This window comes from Chiloscyllium punctatum, chromosome 31 (assembly GCF_047496795.1).
Source record: "Chiloscyllium punctatum isolate Juve2018m chromosome 31, sChiPun1.3, whole genome shotgun sequence".
NCBI classification, from domain to species: Eukaryota; Metazoa; Chordata; class Chondrichthyes; order Orectolobiformes; family Hemiscylliidae; genus Chiloscyllium; species Chiloscyllium punctatum.
Genome location: NC_092769.1, coordinates 78,396,642 through 78,424,385, shown reverse-complemented (window position 1 = coordinate 78,424,385; position 27,744 = coordinate 78,396,642). Strand labels below are relative to the sequence as shown.

The 27,744-nt window shown below is 44.6% G+C and overlaps 1 protein-coding gene across 5 annotated transcripts in view; it reads right to left on the bottom strand.

Annotated features, from left to right (window-relative positions):
• Positions 1-1,223: 1,223 nt before the first annotated feature.
• Positions 1,224-27,744, bottom strand: part of mta2 (metastasis associated 1 family, member 2) — a 79,456-nt gene continuing 52,935 nt past the window's right edge. For 4 of the 5 annotated variants that reach the window (XM_072551181.1, XM_072551184.1, XM_072551182.1 and 1 more), the window contains 7 exons: positions 26,371-26,513; positions 25,529-25,745; positions 24,389-24,487; positions 23,479-23,607; positions 20,407-20,438; positions 10,634-10,782; positions 1,224-1,905 (listed from right to left, as the gene is read on the bottom strand). In XM_072551181.1, coding sequence (XP_072407282.1) covers positions 1,773-1,905; positions 10,634-10,782; positions 20,407-20,438; positions 23,479-23,607; positions 24,389-24,487; positions 25,529-25,745; positions 26,371-26,513 — 902 coding nt within the window. In that variant the 3' untranslated portion in view covers positions 1,224-1,772. The remainder of the gene's footprint in view (positions 1,906-10,633; positions 10,783-20,406; positions 20,439-23,478; positions 23,608-24,388; positions 24,488-25,528; positions 25,746-26,370; positions 26,514-27,744) is intronic. The other variant, XM_072551186.1, reaches the window with a different exon arrangement.

The window sequence follows — 27,744 nt, the reverse complement described above, 5'->3', positions numbered from 1 at the left end:
GTCTGCTGCCTAACCAAACGTGTGGAAGAAAGACTTTCTTGGGTAATCTGGGCGAGCACTAGTTTAAAAAGCAGCGAGAAAAATAAAAAAGCACACAAAATATTATCACCGTATATCAATAATCCCGATATCAAACTGGGCAACTCTATCTTTCAGCTCAGTATTTTTAAAAAAAAAAGTCAGTACAAGTTTTTTCCAAAACACGATCATCGAGAAATTCATTATTCAGGTTCACAATTATACCCTCGTGGGAGTGGGAATGGGAGAGGGAGTGGGGAGAGGCAAAGGCAATAAAATTGAAACTGAAGCTTGGAATGAAGCAGTCGGATTTATATACATTGCTCTACAGACTGTGTTTCTCGGGTATGCACATGACTGGTGGGGCAGATGGTAAGTGCAGGCCCACAGTCCAGTCAGAAACAGAAAGGGAAAGGCTTGGGGCGAGTGGGTGGGGAAGTGAGGAGAATCCTTGCTGTTTTTGTGAATTCCCTGAACATTTGAGAAGGAGATGCGTGTTTGTGTGTGTCCATGTGTGGGTTATTTGTGTCTGTGTGTTTAAATGTGTGTGCATGTTTACATTTGTATGCTTATGTGCATGTGTGTGTACACGTAGGTCTGTGCATGCCATCCCCAGACAAGCCTGTATGCTCATGTGTCTGTGTCCCCAGACAGGTCTGTGTGCGCACACGTGTGTGTGTGTGTCCAGGAAGGTCAGTGTGCATATATAGGTCTGTGTGCAGTGTTCAGAGGGGTCTGTGCAGTGTCTCTGACAGGTCTGAGTGTGCCTGTGCATATGTGTATGTCTGTGTGCATGTATCTAGACAGGTCGGTGTGTGCTTGTGTTTGTGTGCATGTATCTAGACAGGTCGGTGTGTGCTTGTGTTTGTGTGCATGTATCTAGACAGGTCGGTGTGTGCTTGTGTCTGTGTGCATGTATCTAGACAGGTCGGTGTGTGCTTGTGTTTGTGTGCATGTATCTAGACAGGTCGGTGTGTGCTTGTGTCTGTGCATGTATCTAGACAGGTCGGTGTGTGCTTGTGTCTGTGTGCATGTATCTAGACAGGTCGGTGTGTGCTTGTGTCTGTGTGCATGTATCTAGACAGGTCGGTGTGTGCTTGTGTCTGTGTGCATGTATCTAGACAGGTCGGTGTGTGCTTGTGTCTGTGTGCATGTATCTAGACAGGTCGGTGTGTGCTTGTGTCTGTGTGCATGTATCTAGACAGGTCGGTGTGTGCTTGTGTCTGTGTGCGCTTGTGTCTGTGTGCATGTATCTAGACAGGTCGGTGTGTGCTTGTGTCTGTGTGCGCTTGTGTCTGTGTGCATGTATCTAGACAGGTCGGTGTGTGCTTGTGTCTGTGTGCATGTATCTAGACAGGTCGGTGTGTGCTTGTGTCTGTGTGTGCTTGTGTCTGTGTGCATGTATCTAGACAGGTCGGTGTGTGCTTGTGTCTGTGTGCGCTTGTGTCTGTGTGCATGTATCTAGACAGGTCGGTGTGTGCTTGTGTCTGTGTGCATGTATCTAGACAGGTCGGTGTGTGCTTGTGTCTGTGTGCATGTATCTAGACAGGTCGGTGTGTGCTTGTGTCTGTGTGCGCTTGTGTCTGTGTGCATGTATCTAGACAGGTCGGTGTGTGCTTGTGTCTGTGCATGTATCTAGACAGGTCGGTGTGTGCTTGTGTTTGTGTGCATGTATCTAGACAGGTCGGTGTGTGCTTGTGTCTGTGTGCATGTATCTAGACAGGTCGGTGTGTGCACATGTAAGACCAGTATGATCAGTCCTCCAGGATGATGGGCTCTCCTAGGCCAGCTGAGCGTGCTGAACCCATGAGTTTCACTTTAACTTGCACAGAAGGTCTTCGTGCAGCTCTCCTCATCTCCGACTGACTCAAAGCTTTCCGAATCATCCTGCAAAAGATTGAAACAAGGAGAAGTTAACCTCATGTCAAAAATTCCAACTTCTTCAGGTTGGTTTCTGCAGTAATGATGCACCCAGATTTCTGAACAAGGTGAGTTCCTTATCTTGGGCAAGTCCCCTGATGGAGAAAGCAAGACGAGGAACAAAGAGACATCAGTTTTTCTGAAGTTACTCCATAAGCTGGGAGATGAAGAGACAGATTCTCGGCCTGGTAAGCTGGTCTTCATTGGCATACATTTTCCAGATAGAGAATTTGATCTTAGCAAGAGCTCTGTCCACAGCACTTTATTGCCGAGGCTCATTTTCATGTCGATGCCATAGTTCAATCTACACGCTTCAGAACTTTGCAGGAAAATCACTTATCTTGCTGTGAGCCTGAGGAACCACTCTGTGCTTATAAAGGGTATAAAGCTATAAGGAGGCTAGAAAAACTCAGGCTGTTTTCTTTGGAGTGGCAGAGGCTGAGGGGAGACTTGGTAGAAGTCCATAAAATTATGAGAGGCATAGATTGGGTGGATAGTCAGAGTTGAGGTGTCTAATACTAGGGGGACATGCATTTAAGCTGGGGGGGGGGGGGGGGGGGGGGGGGGGGGGGGAGGGGGGGGGGAGGAGGGGGCAAGTTCAAAGGAGACATGAGTTTTTTTTTTACACAGAGTGGTAGGAGTCTGGAATGTACTGCTAGGGGTAATGATGGAGGTAGATACAATCGGGGTGTTTAAGGAACTTTTCGATAAGTACAAGATGATGCAAGGAATGGAGGGATATGGACAAAGGGCAGGCAGAAGGGATTAGTTTAATTTGGCTTCACGTTTGGCACAACATCGTGGGCTGAAGGGCCCGTTCCTGTGCTGTACTGGTCTATGTTCTAATGAAGAGGTAGCTGAAATTACAAGAGCAAAAATAACTGTTAAAAAGGGACATCCAGAAATCCCTGGATTGGAGCTGAAGAGCTGCAGGGGTGAAGAGGAGAGCAGCAGGAAGGTAGCAGTTGAACGATGGAAGCCAAGGAGTGGCTGCAGATAAGGGATGGTCCATGTGTGAGGACGGGGGTGCAAGGCAGATGAAGGAGGCACCATGATAGCAGATCACGCAGGCAAGGCTATCTTCAGGCAGCAGCAGCAGAAGTGGATGGATGGATTTTGGTGAAAGAAAATAGAAGTGATATTTAACAAATAAAAAACAAGGTTCCATTAATGGCTCAAACTGTACAGCCAATCACACACCAACTGAGCTGGCTGGAAGCTTCTCAGGCAAGTCAGTAAAACTGCTGCTCCTAGCCAGTGCCACAGTCACTACTTCCTCTATACATTTGCAGGGTGTGGTCATTGTTGGTATTGTTGATCCATTCCCTAGGGGCCCCCTGCTGAAGGCATCACTGGCTGATTTTAATAATATTGGAGAGCAACTTACAGATCAAGCACATTAGGTGTGAAATAGAGAAGGGTGTGAACAGTTTACCCTGGTGAATCAGGCAGATTTTTTAAGTCACAATCTGACAGCTTCACAGTCATTTTTGATTCTGGATCTATTAATAAGGCCAGGATTTAAACTGGGAGAAAGTGAGGACTGCCGATGCTGGAGATCAGAGTCGAAGACTGTAGTGCTGGAAAAGCACAGCAGGTCAGGCAGCATCCGAGGAGTAGGAAAATCAACGTTTCGGGCAGGAGCCCTTCATCAGGAATGAGGCTTGTGGGCCAAGGGGGCTGAGAGACAAATGGGAGGGGATTCGGGCTGGAGGACCAAGTTAACAGGGAATGTGATAAATATATGAAGGTGGGGGTGAAAGTGATAGGTCGGAGGGGTGGGTGGAGCAGATAGGTGGAAGGAAGATGGACAGGTAGGGCCGTTCAAGAGGGCAGTGCCAAGTTGGAAAGTTGGGACTGGGATATGGTGGGGGGAGGGGAAATGGGAACTGGTGAAATTCACATTGATCCTGTATGGATGAGGTGTCCTTCCTCCAGGCATCAGGTGGTATTCAGAGGTAGACAGAACATCCCCATCCAAGGCCCCATGGAATCCTTCCACATCTGACAGAAATTTACTTGTACTCCCACACACATTATCTACTGTATGCATTGCACCTGATGTGGTCTCCTCTACACTGGGGAGCTAGGAGGCCAACTTGCGGATCGTTTCAGAGAACATCTCTGGGACACCTGCACCCAACAACCCCACTGCCCTGCGGCTGAACACTTCAACTCCTACTCCCACTCCACTAAGGACATGCAGGTCCTGAGCTTCCTCCATTGCCAAACCCTAACCTCCTGACACCTGGAGGAAGAATGCCTCATCTTCTGCCTTGGGACCCTTCAACCACATGGGATTAATGTGGTTTTGACCAGTTTCCCCATTTCCCCCTCCCCCCCCCCCACCCCCAACTCTTCAACCCAGGATTTAAATTCTCAAACTGCCATGTGATTCATACTCTTTGGGTTATTAGTTTAGACTTTGGGACTTTAATCTAATAGCATTCCCAGAGGGAGTGAGCCCTGGTAAAGGTATCGATAGAAACTGTGCATATATTATTGCATCTCCACAGGCTGACTTCAACCTATAACCATTTGTCCGATGTCCTTCCCTTAGAGCTTTGCAAGAGAATTAAAGTTAAAACTCTTATCAGTTTTGTTCACTGCTCTCATGATTTATTTCCTGGCTATACCCAGCAGCAGCCTGGAGATTAATTTTTAATTTCTGGATAGTTCAACTCAATTTGTCATCGTAAACTAAAACATTACTTCCCAAATACTTGCCCACTGTGTTGAGGCATGGTCAAAGTTGCTGAATGGAAGCTGAGAGAGCAGGGTGCAGGGGAGAGACCTGTCAGAGAAGATACAGGGTAGCAGCATAGGCTGTTCTTACTTACTTAGTGGGAACTGCATGGTGGTTGTTACTCAGAAATCCCAGCTCCCCACTCACTTGGGGTTCCTGAATCCCAGTTTGGCAAGCTCTGTTGCAGAAGCTCCTAGGCACAGTTAACCATGTTTGAGGTTTTTTGTCCTTGTTGGAGGGTCTGGGGAATTGAGTGGGGTGCAGGAAGGGAGGGTGAAAGGAAAGGCTGATAGATATAGGGAATGCTGGATGACAAATGAAATTAAGGGTTTGGTTATGAAAAAGGAAGCATATGTCAGGTATAGACAGGATAGATCGAGTGAATCCTTAGAAGAATATAAAGTAAGTGGGAGTATACTTAAGAGGGAAATCAGGAGGGCAAAAAGGGGACATGAGATAGCTTTGGCAAATAGAATTAAGGAGAATCCAAAGGGTTTTTACAAATATATTAAGGACAAAAGGGTAACTAGGGAGAGAATAGGGCCCCTCAAAGATCAGCAAGGCAGCCTTTGTGTGGAGCCCACAGAAAATGGGGGAGATACTAAATGAGTATTTTGCATCAGTATTTACTGTGGAAAAGGATATGGAAGATATAGACTGTAGGGAAATAGGTGGTGACATCTTGCAAAATGTCCAGATTATAGAGGAGGAAGTGCTGGATGTCTTGAAACGGTTAAAGGTGTATAAATCCCCAGGACCTGATCAGGTGTACCCGATAGCTCTGTGGGAAGCTAGAGAAGTGATTGCTGGGCCTCTTGCTGAGATATTTGTATCATCGATAGTCACAGGTGAGGTGCCGGAAGACTGGTGGTTGGCAAATGTGGTGCCACTGTTTAAGAAGGGTGGTAAGGACAAGCCAGGGAACTATAGACCGGTGAGCCTGACCTCGGTGGTGGGCATGTTGTTGGAGGGAATCCTGAGGGACAGGATGTACATTTGTTTGGAAAGGCAAGGACTGATTAGGGATAGTCAACATGGCTTTGTGCGTGGGAAATCACGTCTCAGAAACTTGATCGAGTTTTTTGAAGAAGTAACAAAGAGGATTGATGAGGGCAGAATGGGAGATGTGATCTATATGGACTTCAGTAAGGCATTCGACAAGGTTCCCCATGGGAGACTGGTTTGCAAGGTTAGATCTCATGGAATACAAGGAGAACTAGCCATTTGGATACAGAACTGGCTCAAAGGTAGGAGACAGAGGGTGGTGGTGGAGGGTTGTTTTTCAGACTGGAGGCCTATGACCAGTGGAGTGCCACAAGGATCGGTGCTGGGCCCTCTACTTTTTGTCATTTACATAAATGATTTGGATGCGAGCATAAGAGGTACAGTTAGTAAGTTTGCAGATGACACCAAAATTGGAGGTGTAGTGGACAGTGAAGAGGGTTACCTCAGATTACAACAGGATCTTGATCAGATGGGCCAATGGGCTGAGAAGTGGCAGATGGAGTTTAATTCAGATAAATGTGAGGTGCTGCATTTTGGGAAAGCAAATCTTAGCAGGACTTATACACTTAATGGTAAGGTCTTAGGGAGTGTTGCTGAACAAAGAGATCTTGGAGAGCAGGTTCATAGCTCCTTGAAAGTGGAGTTGCAGGTAGATAGATAGTGAAGAAGGCGTTTAGTATGCTTTCCTTTATTGGTCAGAGTATTGAGTACATGAGTTGGGAGGTCATGTTGCGGCTGTACAGGACATTAGTTAGGCCACTGTTGGAATATTGCGTGCAATTCTGGTCTCCTTCCTATTGGAAAAATGTTGTGAAGCTTGAATGGGTTCAGAAAAGATTTACAAGGACGTTGCCAGGGTTGGAGGATTTGAGCTACAGGGAGAGGCTGAACAGGTTGGAGCTGTTTTCCCTGGAGCGTCGGAGGCTGAGGGGTGACCTTATAGAGGTTTACAAAATTATGAGGGGCATGGATAGGATAAATAGGCAAAGTCTTTTCCTTGGGGTCGGGGAGTCCAGAACTAGAGGGCATAGGTTTAGGGTGAGAGGGGAAAGATATAAAAGAGACCTAAGCGGCAACTTTTTCACACAAAGAGTGGTACATGTATGGAATGAGCTGCCAGAGGATGTGATGGAGGCTGGTACAATTGCAACATTTAAGAGGCATTTGGATGGGTATATGAATAGGAAGGATTTGGAGGGATATGGGCCGGGTGCTGGCAGGTGGGACTAGATTGGGTTGGGATATCTGGTCGACATGGATGGGTTGGACCGAAGGGTCTGTTTCCATGCTGTACATCTCTATGACTATGACTCTATATGGCGGTACTGGAGAAATAAATGGGCTGGCCTACCTCAGCACAACTTCAACCCCCTGACATGTGCTGACCACGTGTTCCAAAAAGTGGGGAAAGGGGGTATTATTTATTTATTTATTCTTAGGTAACAGCTTAAGACTGAGAAGCTGGATTGATTAAAACCGCAAAATGAAAAGGAAGAGAAGTGCCAACAAGGTGAGGCTTCAGACAAAATGACTGCCACTAGTTTTCATTCAGAAAAGGAAGATGTCACTTGCTGCAGACAAATAACAGACTGCAATGATCATAATTAACCAGCTGGAGGCAGCAATGTCCCAGAACTGTACAAGTCACACATGTCTACTGACACAAAGCAGCCTACACACTGAGAAAACATAGCATTTGGGCAAAATGTTTTAATTCCCTGCCACCCACCCAGCAAGCAGCTAATTCTCATGTTCTCAACATTCTCAAAGATTCAGATCATTCTTTCCTGAGAAAGGCAATAATTACTGATAGCTGTAACCCAGCAGGCTGTACCTATTAGCAGCTGCTGTACTTTTAACGGAGTTTGGGTATTTCTCATTTTGCTTGGGTCAATTCCCTGTCATGATGAGCTTACACAACAGCTGATGAATCTCGGAGCAGCAGCAGATCATTCTAACAATGACAGATGCTTTAATCACATGACCCTGAGATTACAAGGTAGTAGGGCTTTGAATGCTTGGAAATTGCATGGGTGGTGGGAACCGGAAGCACACACTGATGAAGAGGTTACAGGGTTCCGTGCTGAGTAATGCCTTGTTAGGCTGTGTAATCTTTTAATGCAGAGAATCATGGGATAGGGAAAAGCCATTTAGCTAGGCACGGTTGTTCCCACCAATCTGCAGTCAGACCTTCCACTAAACCCAATGCAGAAATCTTGAAGAATTAGAATTCAGAGGTGCGAGTGGTGTAAAAGGTTTCAGAAAGGCAGGAGGGGTTAGGCAGAATGACTAATTTGGTGGCCATTACAATTTAATGGGGATAGGTGTGAGGGAATACATTTCAGGAGGGAAAACAAGAGCAACATTGGCAGTTGAAAATGAATTATAACCTTGGTGACCAAATGTACAAGCCCCTGAAAGTTCATGTTGGTGCGGACATATGAGAAATGCAAACATCATTTGGAGCTTTATAAATGGGACTTGGAGAATGAAGAGAGAATGTAAATTTGTAGACAGCATGTTTGATCCCAGTAAGAGGATGGTGTGCAGTTTTGGATATTGTATTGTATTCAAAATACTGAACTCTGAGGAAGAATGTTATCAAGATAATGTCAGTGATGGCAAACCATAGCTATGAGAGAGGCCAAGATACTGAGACTGTTTTTACTGCAGCCAGTAAGTCTTCAGAGAGACTCACCAAGATTCTCTCAACATCACCTTCCAAACCCACAACCCATTTTCATCTAGAAGGACAAGGGCAGAAGGTACGTGGGAACACCATCTCCTGCAAGTTCCCCTCCAAGCCACTCACCATCCCATGTTTTTTCACTGCCGCTTGGTCAGAATCCTGGGGCCAGCAGCATTGTGCGTGTCCCAACAGCACACTGGCTGCAGCAGCTCACCCACCACTTTCTCAAGGGGCAATTGGTGGTGGCCCAGCCACAGTTATCCACATCATTTTTCAGCCTCTTGAGCATCTCCAGTTCCCACTGCTCCACCATTGGTGGCTGCACCCTCAGCTGCCTGGGGCTGTATGCTCTGGAATACCCTCTCTAAACCTCTCTGTGCACCACTTCCCACCCCCTCCCCCGTCTCTTTTAGTCACTCGTTAAATCCAATCTCTGATCAAATTTTCAATTGTCTGCTCCAATCACTCCACTAATTTAATGTTATCTGTGCTCTGCCATATTACCCTCCAGTGAAGTCCTTAAGGGTATTTACCCTGTTTCATTAACACAGGTACAGCTGTTTTATGTTTCCTTCTGTAATTGAATTGTTAATGATGCTCACCCTTTAGCCTCACACATGGGCAAGTGCAGATATTCTGCATGACAGACTGCAGGATAGGTAGGTAAATGGGATTTACAGAACGCTGGAGTCAGTAGACTTAGCTTGAGCCAACATCCATCCTAACTGCAGCACAAGTGAGTCACAATGTGAACCCTAAATGGGCAGGCAAGGAATTAGCTGTGCAACATGTAACTACTACTAAAAAGTGGTTACTTTAAAAATATCCACCATATTTTCCTCCTCCTCGGAAGATATACTTCTGATCTCAATGACCATATTTTAGGAATTTTTTAGGGTAGGTGCAAGTTATTTATTAACTTCATTCACAGATATCATTGCATTCTGGAGTACCAAGGAGGCAATTCAGTACACTGTGCCGAGACCCACTCTCAACAATCTATGTAATTGGTCCCAATGCCCCTCCACCTCACTCTATTACGTCCTACATTTTTGTTTCATATTTTAAGTTTTATCTTTGATTTAAAATTTGTTGATGACAGGATACGGGTGTCCCTGTCTAAGCCAGATTTATTGCTGATCTCCAGCTGCCGCTGGCTGCTTTCTTGAATGGCTACAGTCCTTGGGGTGTAGGAATACCCACAATGCCGTAAAAACAAAGTGATGGAGAAACTCAGCGGCTCTGGCAGCAACTGTGGAGAAAGAAACAGAGTTCATGTTCACTCTTCTTTGGAATGCAGTGTTGTTAGGGAGGGTGTTCCAGGATTTTGACCTGGTGACACTAAAGGAATGATGATATATTTCTAAATCAGGATGGTATTTAACTTGGAGAGGACTTTTGCAGGTGGTGGTGTTCCATGCGTATGCTACCTTTATCCTTCCAGGAAGTATAAGGCACTGGCTTAGAAAGTGCTTTGTTGTCAAAGAAACTTTGTTGAATTGCTGTATTGCATCTTGGAGATGGTATACATAGCTATTGGTGGTGGAGGGAGTGACAGTCAAGTGGACTGCGTTGTTCTGGATGATGTTGAGCTTCTTGAGTGTTGATGGAGCTGCATTCATCCAAGCAGGTGGGGAGTGTTCCACCATTTTCTTAAATTGGGCTTTGTAGATGGTGTGCAGGTTTTGGGGAGTCAGGAGGTGGATTACCTCTGAAAGCGTATTGGAACGCTTACATCACACTTTCAGGCAGTGCACCCCATATCACATTTCTCCTCATCTCCCCTCTATTGTCTGTTAGCTTAAATCTGTGACCTTTTTGCAGGGACTAAGCAAAGGTGGATAAATGAAATATAAATTGCGACGAGTGATCTAAATGAATTTCAGTGAGTGTACTGAAAGACTGAATGGTCTTCCTCCAAGGAGTGAGTGCTTATGAGCTGATTTTACTGTTAAACTGACTCTAGTATACAAACTATTGCCCATATGATCACAAGGATATTAAGACTAAACTCAAAAGTAACAACTTTCAAATCAAACCCCACTGGCCGTAACTTCATAACTCACCTAAAATGGTTTTACATGGTTGGTTCAATGAATAACATATGCCTTTGCCCCCTCCATAAATGTTCAATTAACCCACAGACACATTTAAGGAAGGAAGGAAGGAAGTCAAGAATCTTTCCATTCCGTCAATTCTGGCTGTCTCTTTCTTGTCCTAAGCCCCCTCCCTCCCCTCCATCTCATGGTACACACCTGGTATGGTCTGTTGCCACGAAGACAATCGGGTCAGGGGCATCTCCAGGGTTCAATTTCTGCCGTTTAAACGCTGGCTCAGTGCCACCTCGCTCTGTCTTCACCCCAGCAGAAAAGGGTCTGCCACTGGCTGAATGGGGGCTAGCCGTCTGCAACAGTCACAACGCATTTCACCAAAATTAGAGCTTTCTTTTCCTGCTCATTCTAAGTGGGTCAATTATAAAGACTACATTAACTGAAATATTAACCCAACCGGTACCCGTGAATAGAATCACTAACTAGTAGTCGTACATGCTTTTCTCAAAGGCTTCCCAGGAATGAAGCAAACCTCACTTCAAGCTACAATGTCAAGACAGAGCTGACCATGGATTGTAACCCGGATGGGCTGAACGGCTGTTCTGCTGTGGCTGGCACTTCAGCAAAGAGAAGAATGAGTGTGACCCCACAGGGATTCTACAATACTCAGGGTTATATGCTTTTAATTAAAAAAAAACTCAGGAAAATGTGAGACATTCCATTCCAGGTCTTTCAAATCTAGGAAATTTGAGAGTGGGGGGGGGGGGGAAGAGGAGGAGGAAAAGGACAAGAAATTGGATTGATCCATAAATGAGTGTGATGACAGGGAGTGATATTGGAGAGGGAAGGGTAGGGGAATAAAGAAAAGAGAGGAGAGAGAAGAAGAGTGAAAATGGGGAGAAGTGGGGCAACAGGGAAAAACTAGGGGAAAGAGGAGGTTGAAGGGGATAACAGGAGGTAGACGTGGGGTGGGGTGGGGGGTGGGAAGAAACGGTGATGGAAGGGCTCACATAACAAAGCTGCATTATAGAATGTCTTTCACAGAACAGGTGCTGGCTCTTTGATAGTTCTCTCCACCCGGTCCCTAGTCCAGATTACTGAGGTCAACTGTTGTAAACATTTAATGGCATTTATGCCCAGCTTGCAGGGGGTAGACCATAAATCAAACTTATAGCATTCCTGGTCAGGGAGCTGTCAGATTAGCCTGCCCAGGTTTGCCCAGTCAGATCACCATGTGTAAATGTGATAAAGGTGTGTGTGACAAGCCTCATTTTAGAAGTATGAGTACATAACTAACAATGACCCTGAAGTGCTGCACCCTCAGCATCTCTCCTGTTCAGCATTTATCCTTATACTTCCATGTGATCAAGGACAGCATCTCTGCCTGAAGCTTTGGATAGATTACGAGTGTAAGAATTCAGGATGTATGTACTGTCATACAGCATGGATTCTGCCCAGGTGCCTGTGCTGGCTTTTTAAAAAGGTTATCCACAATTGGAAGCTTCAGAACAGGAGGTGGCACTACAGTTAATCGAGTCTATTCTATCATTTGCTGAGACATGGCTGATCACTGACGAGAGAGCCACTGAATCCAAGATCTTTTAACACCTTCAGACAATAGTCTCCAAACCATAATCCCTACCTTGATTTACAGGATGTCCGACCGAATTGACTCTGTTCAATATCTCAAAACCTTCAATGAAATCATCTCAACCATTTGGAAAGCAGTGGCTGCAGTTTGAATGCTTGTGTCTGAGAAATCTTTGCTGCAAATCCTCTACCAACATCAATGTATCCGTCTGGTGCCCAGAACTAAACATTAATGCCAATTACCTGCACTGTATCCCCATAGGAGTCCACAGTTCTCCTTTCTCAGTATTCTGAAGTTCCAGTTGAATCTGCTTCCACTGCCCTATCAGACAGCATTTCCAGATTGCACTAATTCACTATCAAAAAAAAAGTCTTTATTTTCTCTCTGGCTCTTTTTGCCAGTCACCTCAAACCTCTCTCCTCTGGTTACTGACTATCCATGTTAAAAAAAAGTCTTTCCATATTCACTTTCAAAACCGTTACTAATTATGACATCTGTTAAATATTACCCTTTAATTCTCCAAGATAGAGTAAAGCTCCCTCCACACCATCCCCAACAAACACTCCGGGACAGGGACAGCAGAGGGTTGGATACAGAGTAAAGCTCCCTCTACACCATTCCCAACAAACACTCCTGGACAGGGACAGCATAGGGTTGGATACAGAGTAAAGTTCCCTCTACACTGTCTCCCATCAAACACTCCCAGGACAGGGACAGCACAGGATTAGGTATGGAGTAAAACTTCCTCTACACTGTTGTTCCCCCCCCCCCACTTCCCCATCAAACACGTGCAGGACAGATACTGCAGGTGGTTCAACACTCTCTAGACTGTCCCCATCAAACAGTCCAGGAGGCAGGCTGCTTGATTGTGGCAGCTATTACAATTGAATTATGAAGCTTTCCTCAAGTAATAAGTATGCCTGCCAGAGAAGAAAAGCAGAAACAGTGTCACTTGCTCAAGCAAGGGCCTCTGAGGCTAATTTTAACTGCCTCCACTTCCCCCAACTGAGACCAGGAAATCAAGCTGGGAACCTTCTGTGTAGGTGTAAATTAAGTGTTCTTTGCGATGCTTCTGTAAGTTTTTGAATATTCAACAGCAAGACAGAATTTTTAAACTCATTCACGGGATGTGGCCATCCCTGGCTAGGTCAGCATTTATTGCCCATCCCAAACTGCCCTAGACAAAGGAATGGTCAGCTGTCTTCTTGAAACACTGCGGTCTTTGGCACACCTACAATACGCTTTGGAGCAGGTTCCAGGATTTTGACTCAGTGACACTGAAAGAACAGTGATGGATTACCAAGTCAGGGTAAGACCATAAGACCGTGAGATGTAGGAGCAGAATTAGGTCGTTTGATCCACTGAGTCTACTCAATCATTTGACCATGGCTGATATGTTTATCAACTCCATTCTCTTGCCTTCCCCACCATAACCCTTGATCCCCTTACCAATCAAGACCTTATCTATCTCTGTCTTAAATACACTTAATGACTTGGCCTCCACAACCCTGTGTGGCAACGAGTTCCACAGTCACCATCCACTAGCTGAAGAAGTGACTCATCTCAGTTCTAAAAGGTCATCATTTCATTCTGAGGCAGTGTCTTCAAGTCCTAGTCTCTCCTACTGATGGAAACATCTTCTCCATGTCCAATCCATCCAGTCCTCTCAGTATTCTGCAAGTTTCAATGAGATGCCCTCCTCATCCTTCTAGATTCCATCGAGGACAGAGCCAGAGTCTGCAACAACTGCTCCTCATATGACAAGCCCTTCATCCCTGGGATCATTCTTGTAAATCTGCTCTGGACCCACTCCAATGCCAGCAAATCTTTCCTTAGATATGAAGCACAAACCTGCTTCAAATATTGGATGGTGTGAGACTTGGAGGGAAACTTGCATGTTGTGGTGACCCCATACATTTACTGTCACAGAATCCCTACAGCGCAGATCTGTTGGTTGTGGGATCATTTAGCTCTATTAAACACTTGCTGCTCATGCGGTTTGGAACACAAATAGTTGTATTCTGTAGCTTCACCAGATTGACACTTTGTTTTCAGGAGTCTGCTCCTGGCATATCCTCCTGCATTCTTTATTGAACCAGCTTGGCTTGGAAGTTATGGCAGAGTGTGAAATATTCCAGGCAATGAGGTTGCAGATTGTAGGAAAATAAAATTCTGTTGCTTTGATGGTCCACAGCAGCTCCCTAAATCTGAGCCACCAGATCTGTTCAAAATCTATTCCAGTTAGCAAGTATTCTCAACGTGAAGGTGGGAATTTGTCTCCACGAGGATTGTGCAGTGATCACTCTTATTGATACTGTCATGGACAGACACATCTGCAGCCAGCAGATTAGTACCTGAGAGGTCAAGTTTGTTTTTTTATTCTTGTTGGTGCTCTCACCACATGCCATGGACCCAGTCTAACAGCTATGTCTTTTAGAACCTGACCAGCTCGATCAGCAGTGCACCTGCCGAGTCACTCCTGGTGATGGACATCGAAATATCCCACCCAGAGTATATTCTACACGCTTGCCATCCTCAGTGCTTCCTCCGAGTGTTGTTCAACACAGAGGAGTATTGATTCGTTAGTTGGAAAATGACTATACGTGGTAATCAGCACGAGGCTTCCTTGCCCATGTTTGATGGGGCCCAAAGTCAATGTTGAGGTCTCCCATGGCAACTCCTTCTGAACTATATAACACTGTGCCACTACCATGGTGGGTGGGACAGGATCTGCTTAGGTTTAGTGATGTCTGGGACACTGTGTGTTACGTATGTTTCCTGAGAATGACTGTATGTCTGTGAGACAGATCTCCCGATGCTGGCACTAGCCCCCACGTTAACAAGACGTCCTTTGCAGGGCCGACAGGGCTGTTCATGCCAGTGTCGTTTCCAGAGCCCAAGTGATACCAAGTAGTCAGTCCCATTTGATTCCTTTTATCATTATTGTTCTGATCCAACAGAATGACTTGCTCAGAATTTCAGAGGGCAGTTGAGAGTTAACAATGCTGCTGTGGGCCAGGATTCACAGAGATCAGACCTGTAAGGATGACAGTTTTATTTCCCTAAAAGGACATTAGTGCACCAGATGGGTTTTCACAGCAAAAAACAATTTTTCACGGTCACCATTAAACCATTTTCTAATTCCAAATATATCAAATCAATACAATTTTCAACATTTGTCTGTGATGGTTTTAAAACCAAGTCTCCCACAGCAATAGCCAGATTGTTATTACTAGCCCAGTGACAACACCGCCACACCGTCTGTAGATTACTAGCCCAGTGACAACACCGCCACACCGTCTGTAGATTACTAGCCCAGTGACAACACCGCCACACCGTCTGTAGATTACTAGCCCAGTGACAACACCGCCACACCGTCTGTAGATTACTAGCCCAGTGATAACACCGCCACACCGTCTGTAGATTACTAGCCCAGTGACAACACCGCCACACCGTCTGTAGATTACTAGCCCAGTGACAACACCGCCACACCGCCTGTAGATTACTAGCCCAGTGACATCACACAGTCTGTAGATTACTAGCCCAGGTACAAAAGTAAACTGGCCAAAAATATAAAGGAGGATAGTAAAAGCTTTTTTGATATGTGAAAGGCAAAAAAATGGTGAAGACTAAAATTGGGCCCTTGAAGACAGAAACAGGGGAATATATTACAGGGAACAAAGAAATGGCAGAAGAATTGAATTGGTACTTCAGATCTGTGTTCACTGGGGAAGACACAAGCAATCTCCCTGAGGTAACAGTGGCTGAAGGACCTGAACTTAAGGGAATTTATATTTGCCAGAAATTGGTGTTGGAGAGACTGTTAGGTCTGAAGGTTGATAAGTCCCCAGGGCCTGATGGTCTACATCCCAGGGTACTGAAGGAGGTGGCTCGAGAAATCGTGGATGTGTTGGTGATTATTTTCCAGAGTTCGATAGATTCGGAATCAGTTCCTGAGGATTGGAGGGTGGCTAATGTTGTACCACCTTTTAAGAAAGGTGGGAGAGAGAAAGCAGGAAATTATAGATCAGTTAGTCTGACCTCAGTGGTGGGAAAGATGTTGGAGTCTTTTATAAAGGATGAAATTACGACACATCTGGATAGTAGTAACAGGATAGGTCAGAGTCAGCATGGATTTATGAAGTGGAAATCATGCTTGACTAATCTTCTGGAATTTTTTGAGGATGTAATTCTGAAGATGGATGAGGGAGACCCAGTAGATGTAGTGTATCTGGACTTTCAGAAAGCTTTTGATAAAGTCCCACATAGGAGGTTAGTGAGCAAAATTAGGGCGCATGGTATCGGGGGCAAAGTACTAACTTGGATTGAAAGTTGGTTGGCTGACAGGAAACAAAGAGTAGTGATAAACGGCTCCATTTCGGAATGGCAGGCAGTGACCAGAGGGCTACCGCAGGGATCAGTGCTGGGACCGCAGCTTTTTACAATATATATTAATGATATAGAAGATGGTATTAGTAATAAATAACATTAGCAAATTTGCTGATGATACTAAGCTGGGTGGCATGGTGAAATGTGAGGAGGATGTTAGGAGATTACAGGGTGACCTGGACAGGTTAGGTAAGTGGTCAGATGCATGGCAGATGCAGTTTAATGTGGATAAATGTATGGTTATCTACTTTGGTGGCAAGAACAGAATGGCAGATTACTACCTAAATTGAATCAATTTAGGTAAAGGGGCAGTACAGAGAGATCTGGGTGTTCTTGTACACCAGTCAATGAAGGTAAGCATGCAGGTACAGCAGGTAGTGAAGAAGGCTAGTAGCATGCTGGCCTTCTTAACAAGAGGGATTGAGTATAGAAGAAAAGAGATTCTTCTGCAGCTATACAGGGCCCTGGTGAGACCACACCTGGAGTATTGTGTGCAGTTCTGGTCACCACATTTGAGGAAAGACATTCTGGCTATTGAGGGAGTGCAGCGTAGGTTCACAAGGTCAATTCCTGGAATGGCGGGATTACCTTACACTGAAAGACTGGAGCGACTGGGCTTGTATAACCTTGAGTTTAGTAAACTGAGAGGGGATCTGATTGAGACATATAAGATTAAAGGATTGGACAGTCTGGAGGCAAGAAACATGTTTCCGCTGATGTGTGAGCGCCGAACCACAGGACACAGCTTAAAAATACGGGATAGACCGCTTAGGACAGAGATGAGGAGAAACTTCTTCACCCAGAGAGTGGTGGCTGTGTGGAATGCTCTGCCCCAGATGGCAGTGGAGGCCCAGTCTCTGGATTCATTTAAGAAAGAGTTGGATAGAGCTCTCAAGATAGTGGAATCAAGGGTTATGGAGATAAGGCAGGCACAGGATACTGATTAAGGATGATCAGCCATGATCATATTGAATGGTGGTGCAGGCTCGAAGGGCAGAAAGACCTACTCCTGCACCTATTGTCTATTGTCAGTGACAATACCGCCACACTGTCTGTAGATTACTAGCCTAGGGACAACACCACAACATCTGTAAATTACTAGCCCAGGGACAACACCACATCGTTTGTAGATTACTAGCCCAGTGGCAACACCGCCACACCGTTTGTAGATTACTAGCCCAGTGGCAACACCGCCACACCGTTTGTAGATTACTAGCCCAGTGACAACACCGCCATACCATCTGTAGATTACTAGCCCAGTGACAACACCGCCATACCATCTGTAGATTACTAGCCCAGTGACAACACCGCCATACCATCTGTAGATTACTAGCCCAGTGACAACAACACCACACCGTCTGTAGATTACTAGCCCAGTGACAACACCGCCATACCATCTGTAGATTACTAGCCCAGTGACAACACCGCCATACCATCTGTAGATTACTAGCCCAGTGACAACACCGCCATACCATCTGTAGATTACTAGCCCAGTGACAACAACACCACACCGTCTGTAGATTACTAGCCCAGTGACAACAACACCACACCGTCTGTAGATTACTAGCCCAGTGACAACACCGCCATACCGTCTGTAGATTACTAGCCCAGTGACAACACCGCCACACCATATGTAGATTACTAGCCCAGTGACAACAACACCACACCGTCTGTAGATTACTAGCCCAGTGACAACACCGCCATACCGTCTGTAGATTACTAGCCCAGTGACAACACCGCCACACCATCTGTAGATTACTAGCCCAGTGACAACACCGCCACACCATCTGTAGATTACTAGCCCAGTGACATCACACCGTCTGTAGATTACTAGCCCAGTGACAACACCACACTGTCTGTAGATTACTAGCCCAGTGACAACACCACACTGTCTGTAGATTAGTAGCCCAGGAACAATACTGTACTGTTTGTAGATTACTAGCCCAGTGACAACACCGCCACACCGTCTGTAGATTACTAGCCCAGTGACAACACCGCCATACCGTCTGTAGATTACTAGCCCAGTGACACAACTCCACACCATCTGTAGATTACTAGCCCAGTGACACACACCACACCATCTGTAGATTACTAGCCCAGTGACAACACAACCACACCATCTGTAGATTACTAGCCCAGTGACACACACCACACCATCTGTAGATTACTAGCCCAGTGACACACACCACACCATCTGTAGATTACTAGCCCAGTGACACACACCACACCATCTGTAGATTACTAGCCCATTGACAAAACCACACCGTCTGTAGATTACTAGCCCAGTGACAACACCGCCACACTGTCTGTAGATTACTAGCCCAGTGACAATACCGCCATACCGTCTGTAGATTACTAGCCCAGTGACAACAACACCACACCGTCTGTAGATTACTAGCCCAGTGACAACACCGTCACACCAACTGTGGATTACTACCCCAGAGATGACACCACACTGCCTGTAGTTTACTAGCCCAGTGACACCACCACATTGAGTGTAGATTACTACCTCAAAGAAAACACCACTACACAATTGCCATGCAAGCTGCTTTCAGGAAGGATCGTCTGTGTTGGCTTTTACCCTGTCACCTACCCAGCCCTCCAGTCTGTTCCACAAGCAAACTACCACACGCCCTTTAATTCTGAAACAACAGTACAGTCTGCAAATAAAATTTCTCCCTCATTTATCCCTCCCTCAGGTTGGTTTCACATTCATCTCATGTGTGAAGTGGAGTATCAGTTTTTGTGCTGTGTTTTATGATCGGATGAGAAAACATTATCTCACTGCAGGAGAATCTTCCTTCATAACCCATTGCATGATATGTAAAGAAGTCAGTTTTGAACATGTTCATATAAGCATTAAAAACATGGATCCAATAATGTCATTTTTGGTCTAAAGAATAGAAATTGCTTTGAAATGGCAATCATTGTCAATCTGGAAATTGTCTCTGAAAATATGAGCTGGTCAGAAAGATACAGAGCCCCACTGTGTGAGGGACTCGATTAACATCAGTAGAGATACAGTCAGTAACATAAGGCACTGGGGGTAAGTGGCTACTCAGTGACAGTGTGAGAGAGCTCGATTAATATCAGAAGAGATACAGCCGGTAACATAGGGCATGGGGGAAAAGGGATTGCTGAGTGACAGCATGATGGAGCTGGATTAACATCAGCAGAGATAAGTCAGGAACACAGGGTGCAGGGGGAAAGGGATTACTGAGTGACAGTGTGAGGGAGATTTATTAACATCACTAGAGATTAGTTGTGGGTGGCACAGTGGGTGGCACAGTGGTTAGCACTGCTGCCTCACAGCGCCAGAGACCCGGGTTCAATTCCCCAGTGTCTGCGTGGGTTTCCTCCGGGTGCTCCGGTTTCCCACACAGGTGAATTGACCATGCTAAATTGCCGTAGTGTTAGGTAAAGGGTAAATGTAAGGGAATGGGTGGGTTGCGCTTCGGCGGGGTGGTGTGGACTTGTTGGGCCGAAGGGCCTGTTTCCACACTGTAAGTAATCTAATCTAATCTAAAGATACAGTCAGTAACACAGAGAACTGCGGAGGAGAGGGGTTCCTGAGTGACAGAGAGAAAGAGCTGGATTTACACCAGTCAGTAACACAGGACATTTGACGGGGTGGAGGGGTTTACTGAGTGACAGTGTGTGGGAGCTGCATTAACATCAGTCAATAACTCAGGGCACCTGGGGAGAGGGCTTATTTTATGAAAAAACTAGGTAAACCAAAGAAGGCCAGTATAACAGGATAAATCTAGTTTGGATCCTTTGCATTATCCCCAGCTCAGTAATTCCTGTCTTACTCTCTGGAGAACATACAGGGCATTTGATCAGTCAGAGGTGATGGACAATCCATTTTGTAAACTTGCTTCTTGAGACTGAGGAAAGCCTGACTGCTTGAATTAATGTCTCTGTATATTGAGCACTTTAGCTTAGTCCATTGAGATGTCATAACATATTGCACCATCATGTTGACAGCTACACTTACCACCTGTCTTATGTGGATGGGACTTGGTGGTCCTGAAAAACACGAGAAGGTGGAAATACTAGGATTAGTGTATTTGCAAAAAGGAATGGCAAATTATATAGAAAACTAAGTAACTTTCTCATTATTCCTCCACCCCAAAAAGAAATTCAAAGTGCACATGATATTTGAAGTTAGATCTCTTCAGGGTGGCATGGTGGCTCAGTGGTTAGCACTGCTGCCTCTCAGTGCCAATGACCCAGGTTCGACTTCACCCTTGGGTGACTGTCTGTGTGGAGTTTGCACGTTCTCCCCATGTCTGCGTGGGTTTCCGCTGGGTGCTCTGGTTTCCTTCCACAGTCCAAAGATATGTAGGTTAGGGTGGATTGGCCATGCTAGAATACGAGTTGATAAAGTGTGGCACTGGAAAAAGCACAGCAGGTCAGGCAGCATTCGAGGAGCAGGAGAGTATCCTTCAACAGGACTGACCCATAATGTTCAGAGATGTATAAGTTAGCCATTGAAAATGCAGGGTTACAGGGATATAGCTGGGTGGGATGGTCTTCGGAGTGTTGGTGTAGACTTGTTGGGCTGAATGGCCTGTCTTCACATTGCAGGGATTGTATTCTATTCTTAGGTTTCTGTGATTTCAATAAGACAGTACAACTTTCCTAAGTGTCCAAAATAAACTACAATACAACTTCGCTAGTTGCAGCCTTAATCGGTCCCCATAGTCTGCAGAACGAACAGGCGGACACAACTTTGTGCATTGGTCAAACCCAAGAACAAAGTTCAGGTGCTGTCCTCTGTACTGTTACTAGAGTTTATGTTCTACTCTTCTGTCACCTCCATCAGAATTACCCACAGTGTGTGATGGCCCTCCAAATAAAGATCTTTCAGGGAACATAACCAGGATGTTTGCACTGGTTCATTTCTTCGTTGCGCCCTCACACATGGACCCAAGGACAATGTGTGACAAGCCAACTCTCAGTCCTAAGGGCATGAATCAGAGGCTACCTTGCCACTTATTTATAAGGGACTCCTTCTCTCCTACTTCCTCAGAGGCAATTTGGGTTGCTATTGCTTTGTTTTGGAGTGAAAGACAGTGGGTTATGGGCAACTGGTGCCTAAAGCTGAGTGCCCACTACTGTTAACTTAAAGCTGCCAGTCAATGGGCAAAATCTCACACACAGTCATTTGAATTCCTGCTCCCTGTAGTGTAATATCTGCAATTAGTGCAGCTTGTGGAGATGGGTCACAATGCCTAGCACTCTTCCCCTTATCTGTGCTACACTCCTGTTCTACCTTATTAATGTGAGAACACTCTATGGAAAGGGTTAATAAGACAGCCTGAAGTTTGCTGATGTTATACTGCTGGACATCATCTTCGTATGTTAATAATGACCTTTAGATTTTTGCTTGTTAAATAAGGAAGCACAAGTCAATTTAGATAAAGCGATCGCTGAACTATTGAAATAGAACTGACCTTAAAGCAATGGTCAGTTTAGTTACTAATTAAAAGATATTCCAGTGTAGACTGATCCATTTATTTCAGAAAGCTCTAACCAGTTGGTAAGGTCTGCAGAAGGAAACATTTGGAGATGCATCTTTATTTTAGAAAAAAAGTAGGAATCAATATGGAACGGTACAAATTGAACAATTAAAAGTTTCACTTAATGGAATAGCAATTATATGAGCATAAAGTAGAACTATTGTTAGGATAACAAAATCACAAAGTTGCGCCAGTGGAAAAATTAACTCATTAAAACTACATTATTGATAAGTATCAGACTTCTTATATGGAAGCATGTGGAATTGCATTGTATAATGTAGGATTATGTGGATTGTCACAAGGCAAAGAATCTTGGAGGACATTCAGCCCCTCCAGCCTGTTCCACTGAGCATGAAGGTCCTGACTGCTCTGTGAAACATACCCCAGACATCCACCTTTGCCCCACCTCCCCACTTCTGTTAAAGTTATCACAAATCTAACAATCTCACATTTAAAATTAACAATTCATCCAGCATAAATTGCATGGACTACAAAAGAAAATTTCAAAATTTGACCATCTTTTGTGCACAGAATTGGCTCTAATTTTTTAGACAATGTCCCACGCATTCAACTGTAAATATCTCTATCTACCCATTGGCTCCTCTTAATACCATCAACATTTCAATCAAATCACACCATAACTTAAGTCCGCAGGCAGTAGAACCCCAGTTTATGATATGAATTTTGACCAGACTCGATGAGCCGAAATTGCAAAACCAATAAAGAAGGTGTAAAAAGGTGATTATCGGACCAGATAAGTTGGATTGGTCAAACCCTAAAGTAGCCAAGCTCAGAATTTTAGTTGTTATCACCGAGTCCTGAGGACAGGCAATCTCATGCAGATTGCCACTCTCGCTCTCCCTACTGTTCTTTTACAAAAGGAGAGAGTTCCACATTTCCGAGAGGAGATTCTGTACCACTGCTTCTTCAGAAATGTGGAGTCGTACTTCCATTTTGACGGCTCTGTTCTAGCACCAACTATCAGAGGAATCAAACCACACCCCCTTTTCACAGCAGTCAGCTGCTGTATTCTGAAATTTAAAAGGTTCTGTCGGCCATTTTGACAGCTGCAGTCAAATGATAAGTACATAAAGCAAGTGTGAGATTAGGGTGCCAAATGGTCAGGGGGGAATAAGGTGCCATTTGGGTGGGATAAGGCATTAATGGGTACGCCTCTAGATGGGGAGGATGACAAGGGGAAACACAGTAAGATCCCACATGGGCAGGATGCTATGGTGCAAGTTGGAATGGGGGCCAGGTAAGTGATGCAGTGTTTAAGGTAGGTGGGGGTAAGGGAAATCAAGTCTGGCAAGGAGGTGGGGAGATTGGGTGGGTCTTTGTGGGCAGTTGGGATACCTAGTGCTCAACATATTTAAAACTTTTGTGACTGAAGAGGTATTAACACACATATCCTCTCAGACAGTAACACAGCATCAACAATTCCATGAGGTCACACATGTTTTGAGACCATGGTGACTCTGATGAGAATTCTAACCTCTGGATGCAAACGTATTGAGTAGTCAGCACAAGTGCGTACAACTTACTTTCCACTCCGTTTTGTTTGCTGAAGGTGCGTTTCCCCAGCAGGGGCAGCATTCCACGGTTAATATTTAGGATGCTTCGGTTTGTCTCACTCCCTTTTAGAATCCTTGGCTTCACTGGACCACGTGCCGCTGCAATTTAAACATACTCGGCGTGAAAATAAAGCCTGCATTTATCCATACATCCAACTCATTACAGTGCACACATTCACAGTCACATAACCTTTACAACACTGTGAAATTGTTTGTTCAGGTAGGAATGTTGGGACAGGACATTGGGAAGACAATGGAGAAACAGTGCAAAACAATAAGGATCTTGGGCATTCACTTCCACACAGGAAGTAGCTCAGTTTAGTCAAAGATTTTGAATGATGCAGCACAGAAGCTTACTTGGTCCACTGTGACTGTGCTGGCTCTTTCAACAATCTGTCAAATTTGGCCCACTCCTTCTAGCACTTCCGTGTAACCCTGTACATTTTTCCACTTTGAATATTTATTCAATTCACTCTTTGAAAAGTAGTTAATCTGTTTCTACCGTCTGTTCAGCAGCACTGTCCAGATTGACTGCTTAGGAACTTTTCCTAACCCAAGCGACATTTTTCCAGTTTGGAAAGTCATCAAAAATCTCAATTTTCTCTTTCTCCCCAAAACACTTACATAAAATGACTGGACTTAAAAAAGTATCAAAACATTATAGATAACATCCTGATAATGCAGCATTTTCTGCAGTGCACTGGAAAACTTAGGCCTCCAATAATGTGACCAAACACCAAGGATCGTGCTCACAAACAGCACATACCTAAGGTGAGGAGGTCACCGAAGGGCACTGTTCTAGAATAAGATGGGAAAATCAAAACAAAAAAGGTTGAGGGAATTGTTAACCCCTCAGCTCAATTACTTAAAAGTGACTTACCCAATTCGCCCAACTCCTTCATGATATTAGCTAACGTAGGCCGTGCCACAGGCCGGATCCTGAGTGGTTTTATTGCTGCTTTTGGAAGTCTGACAGCACCTAAGGGGAAAACAGAACCAGCTTCAAATCTCACAGCGGGGATGTGTATGTGTGTCTACGTTGGGGGTTGCTGTGTGGGGAGAAACGAGAGGGAGGATAGGTCAGTCGGTCAGTGAACAGGTAAAGACAATCCACAGTTTCTACAGCCAATAGATATGTTTGTAGGCACCTAATAGTTATGCAACTAAAGCTGCTACATGGAGTTGTGATCAGCCATGATTAAACTGAAAGACAGATCAACCTCCAGATTTTGATTGGCTACGCCCTGTTGCTATTCCTCCAGTACCATAAACTCTGAAGCAAAGTTGTCGCTCCCAATTCTTTCCTGAGAGCTTGAGAATCAAATTCTTAATTATCTAATTGAAGCTCCAGCATCAGTAGTGTAAGCAAGTTCTCTGACACGGGGGTTTAGTCATGGAACAATACAGGAATAAAGATTTCTTTAAACAGATATCTTCATTAAGTATGTTTCCTTGTTAATAAGATATCCATTAAGAGTTGATAAGGTTAAATTGCATGCACACCTTTCACTTTGTTCCATTTTCAAAATGCTATAGAAAAGTTAACCTCACAACTACCTCAAACATTAAACCTGACACACAAAGCTGTTCAGTGAATTGAGACCTTACAAAATATTTAGTTATGTAAAACTTCACCCCCATTGGTGCACTTTGCGCTTAACTATTGTGCAATAGCACTAACTGGTCATGTAAGCATGCATGCGATGTGAAGTATTTTTCACGCATGATAGACAAAAACTGCCTGGGTAAAGGACATTGCTCCTGATCACCCAAATGGATTTATTAGTAACTGATAATGATGGCTCCTAATTCTGGTTTTCCAGTCAACAGAAACATCTTGTCTACCTCTATTCGGTTGAAATCTTATTACTGGATTGGCATCCCTTCACTCTTTCGCTTGTCTTCAGAAAGCAGAGCTTTGTTCAACATGGCTGTAATCAATAGCAAGACATTGGGGAGAGTGAAGAAGCATGTTTTGTTTAAAGACTTGCCCAGTCCTTGACTGACAGGGCCTCCTTACATTCAGTCTTGATGGCTCCGATGTTGACAGGAATATAGGGCCGTCTTGCTGCCCTCCTCGGCCGGAGGATATCATCGCAGAGTCGCCGAGCAACACGGGTCAACTTGGTTGTCTGGAGGAGGAATGTCTGCCGGTTCTTGGCCAGGAGTTTGGAGCTGTTATATGACAGCAAACCCTGAGGATCCTGGCGGCCATACGACCCCTTAGATCTGGGCTCCTGCAAACAAAATAAAAAGCATGGAGAGTTTGAAAAGCTAGCACTCAGGTAACGTTCTTTAAGACAACAATAAAAAAAGAGACAGAAGGACGATAAAGAAAGAAAAGGAACTGCAAGTGTGGAATTTGAAAATGACAAGTGCACAGCGTGGTAAACTGCTGAACGGTTCAAGAATGAACCTTCACCAGGAAAAGAACCTTCAACATTATCTACACTAATGCAAACTAATCTACACTTCTAGTGTTTCTCTTTCACTTTTAGTTCTCCAGAAGGAGCGATTGTGCACACCAGAAAGCAACGCCATGCCTGAGAGGAAGAGAGACCCAGCTAGACAGTCAGAGAAAGAGAAGTGAAAGAGAAGCACAAACAGAACAGGGAGCAAACAGGAAGACTGAGGAGAAACAGACAGAGTGAAAGGCAGACATTTTTATATGGCCCCTTTTCTTTATAAGTTGAAAGCTACACAGAAAGGCAGTTACAAGGAGAGAAAAAGTCTCTACCAACAAACAATGCACTAGAAGACAAATTATTAAATGATCACACAACTGCTTCTTTGGTACAAAGCGAAGGATAAGGTTGCATGCTACTCTGAGACAATAAGGTGATAGTTTCATTGCAATCTTACTGAAGGAGGTCGTGACTTTTCCCCATCAAGTGCTGTTGGCGTCTTTAGGCCACCATACTTCTTCCAGTAGATCCAACAAGATGCACATAGCCGACACTGCATATTGGGTGGTCCCCAGGCATACCACTGTGGAGACTGTGTGGCTGGAGGACAAGGCAATTCGACAGCAATTAGTGTTTGACCAACCAAGAAACTAATAGCTTTAAACATTAACCAAGTACCACGCCTCTCCCTCCCCAAAAGTAGCCAATTCATCAGGGTACAGCTCTCTGCATTTTCCTAGGGGATTCTAACTAGCAAGCAACTAGAAGCTACTAGACCAGATGGACTATCACAAATGTATAGTCTGCCCTATCACTATGTTCACCCAACATCCCAACTTCACATTGCTGAGTTTCTCTAGCATTTTCTTTTGCAAAGTTGTTCAGTTTCAGATTTCTATTATATATTTTGCTTTTACCAGAATGGGGATACCTGTCACATTTCCTGCCCTCTCACCTAATCCAGAGCAGTGAAGGTCAGAGGGACAGAGAGTAAGGATCCAACATTCTTTGCTTATGGTATTTAACAGAGCATCCTGCACCACTTACGCATCTGCGGAATAGAGAGTGAAAACCTAATCCTAGAGGCTTCCCACTTTGAAATAGGCTGCACCTTACTTGAAAAAAAATACTTGTCCCAGGTCCTGTTTAACAGCACATATTTGTATGAATATAAGCTACAAGCCAATAATGGCCAAGAGAACCTCACAGAGTACATGGTCTATCTACTATATGACATTGCAAGCTAAATATGGGTCGGCCTATATGTAGGTAAATGCAGTTAATTAAATTCAGCATACAAGCCAGTGTCACATTGTTGATTAATCATGTTAAGTCTGTGCCAGTTCATAGAAAGATATTTCAAATTAATCCCTCATCTTCCTGTACTTTTCCCTTAGCGCTGCAAATTGTTTCCCTTGATGTATTTAACCAATTCCTTTCCAAATATGCCTAAGGAATCTGCTTCCACTACCTTTTCAGGTCTTCCAGATTACAACTTGCTTTCCTAACAAATTCTCATCTTTCCCTGGTTCCTTTGCCAATCACCCTTCTTCATCTTCTCTGCTCTCAGGAGAACAACCTGATGTTTCTCCATTCCATCACCCCTTGTATCACTGTAGAAAATCTGCTCTACACGCTTTCAGAAGCTTGACATCCATCATAACATGAATGTTCTAGAACCGGTGTCACAAAACAGCTTCTTTGACCGGTCCCACTATGTTGACAGATTTGTGCATGCACACCTTCAGATCTCTATCCTTGTGATAACTTTAAGTGGATTAAGCATGTAAAACATTATCGCCTGGAAACATGACCTGTACAATGGCTTTAA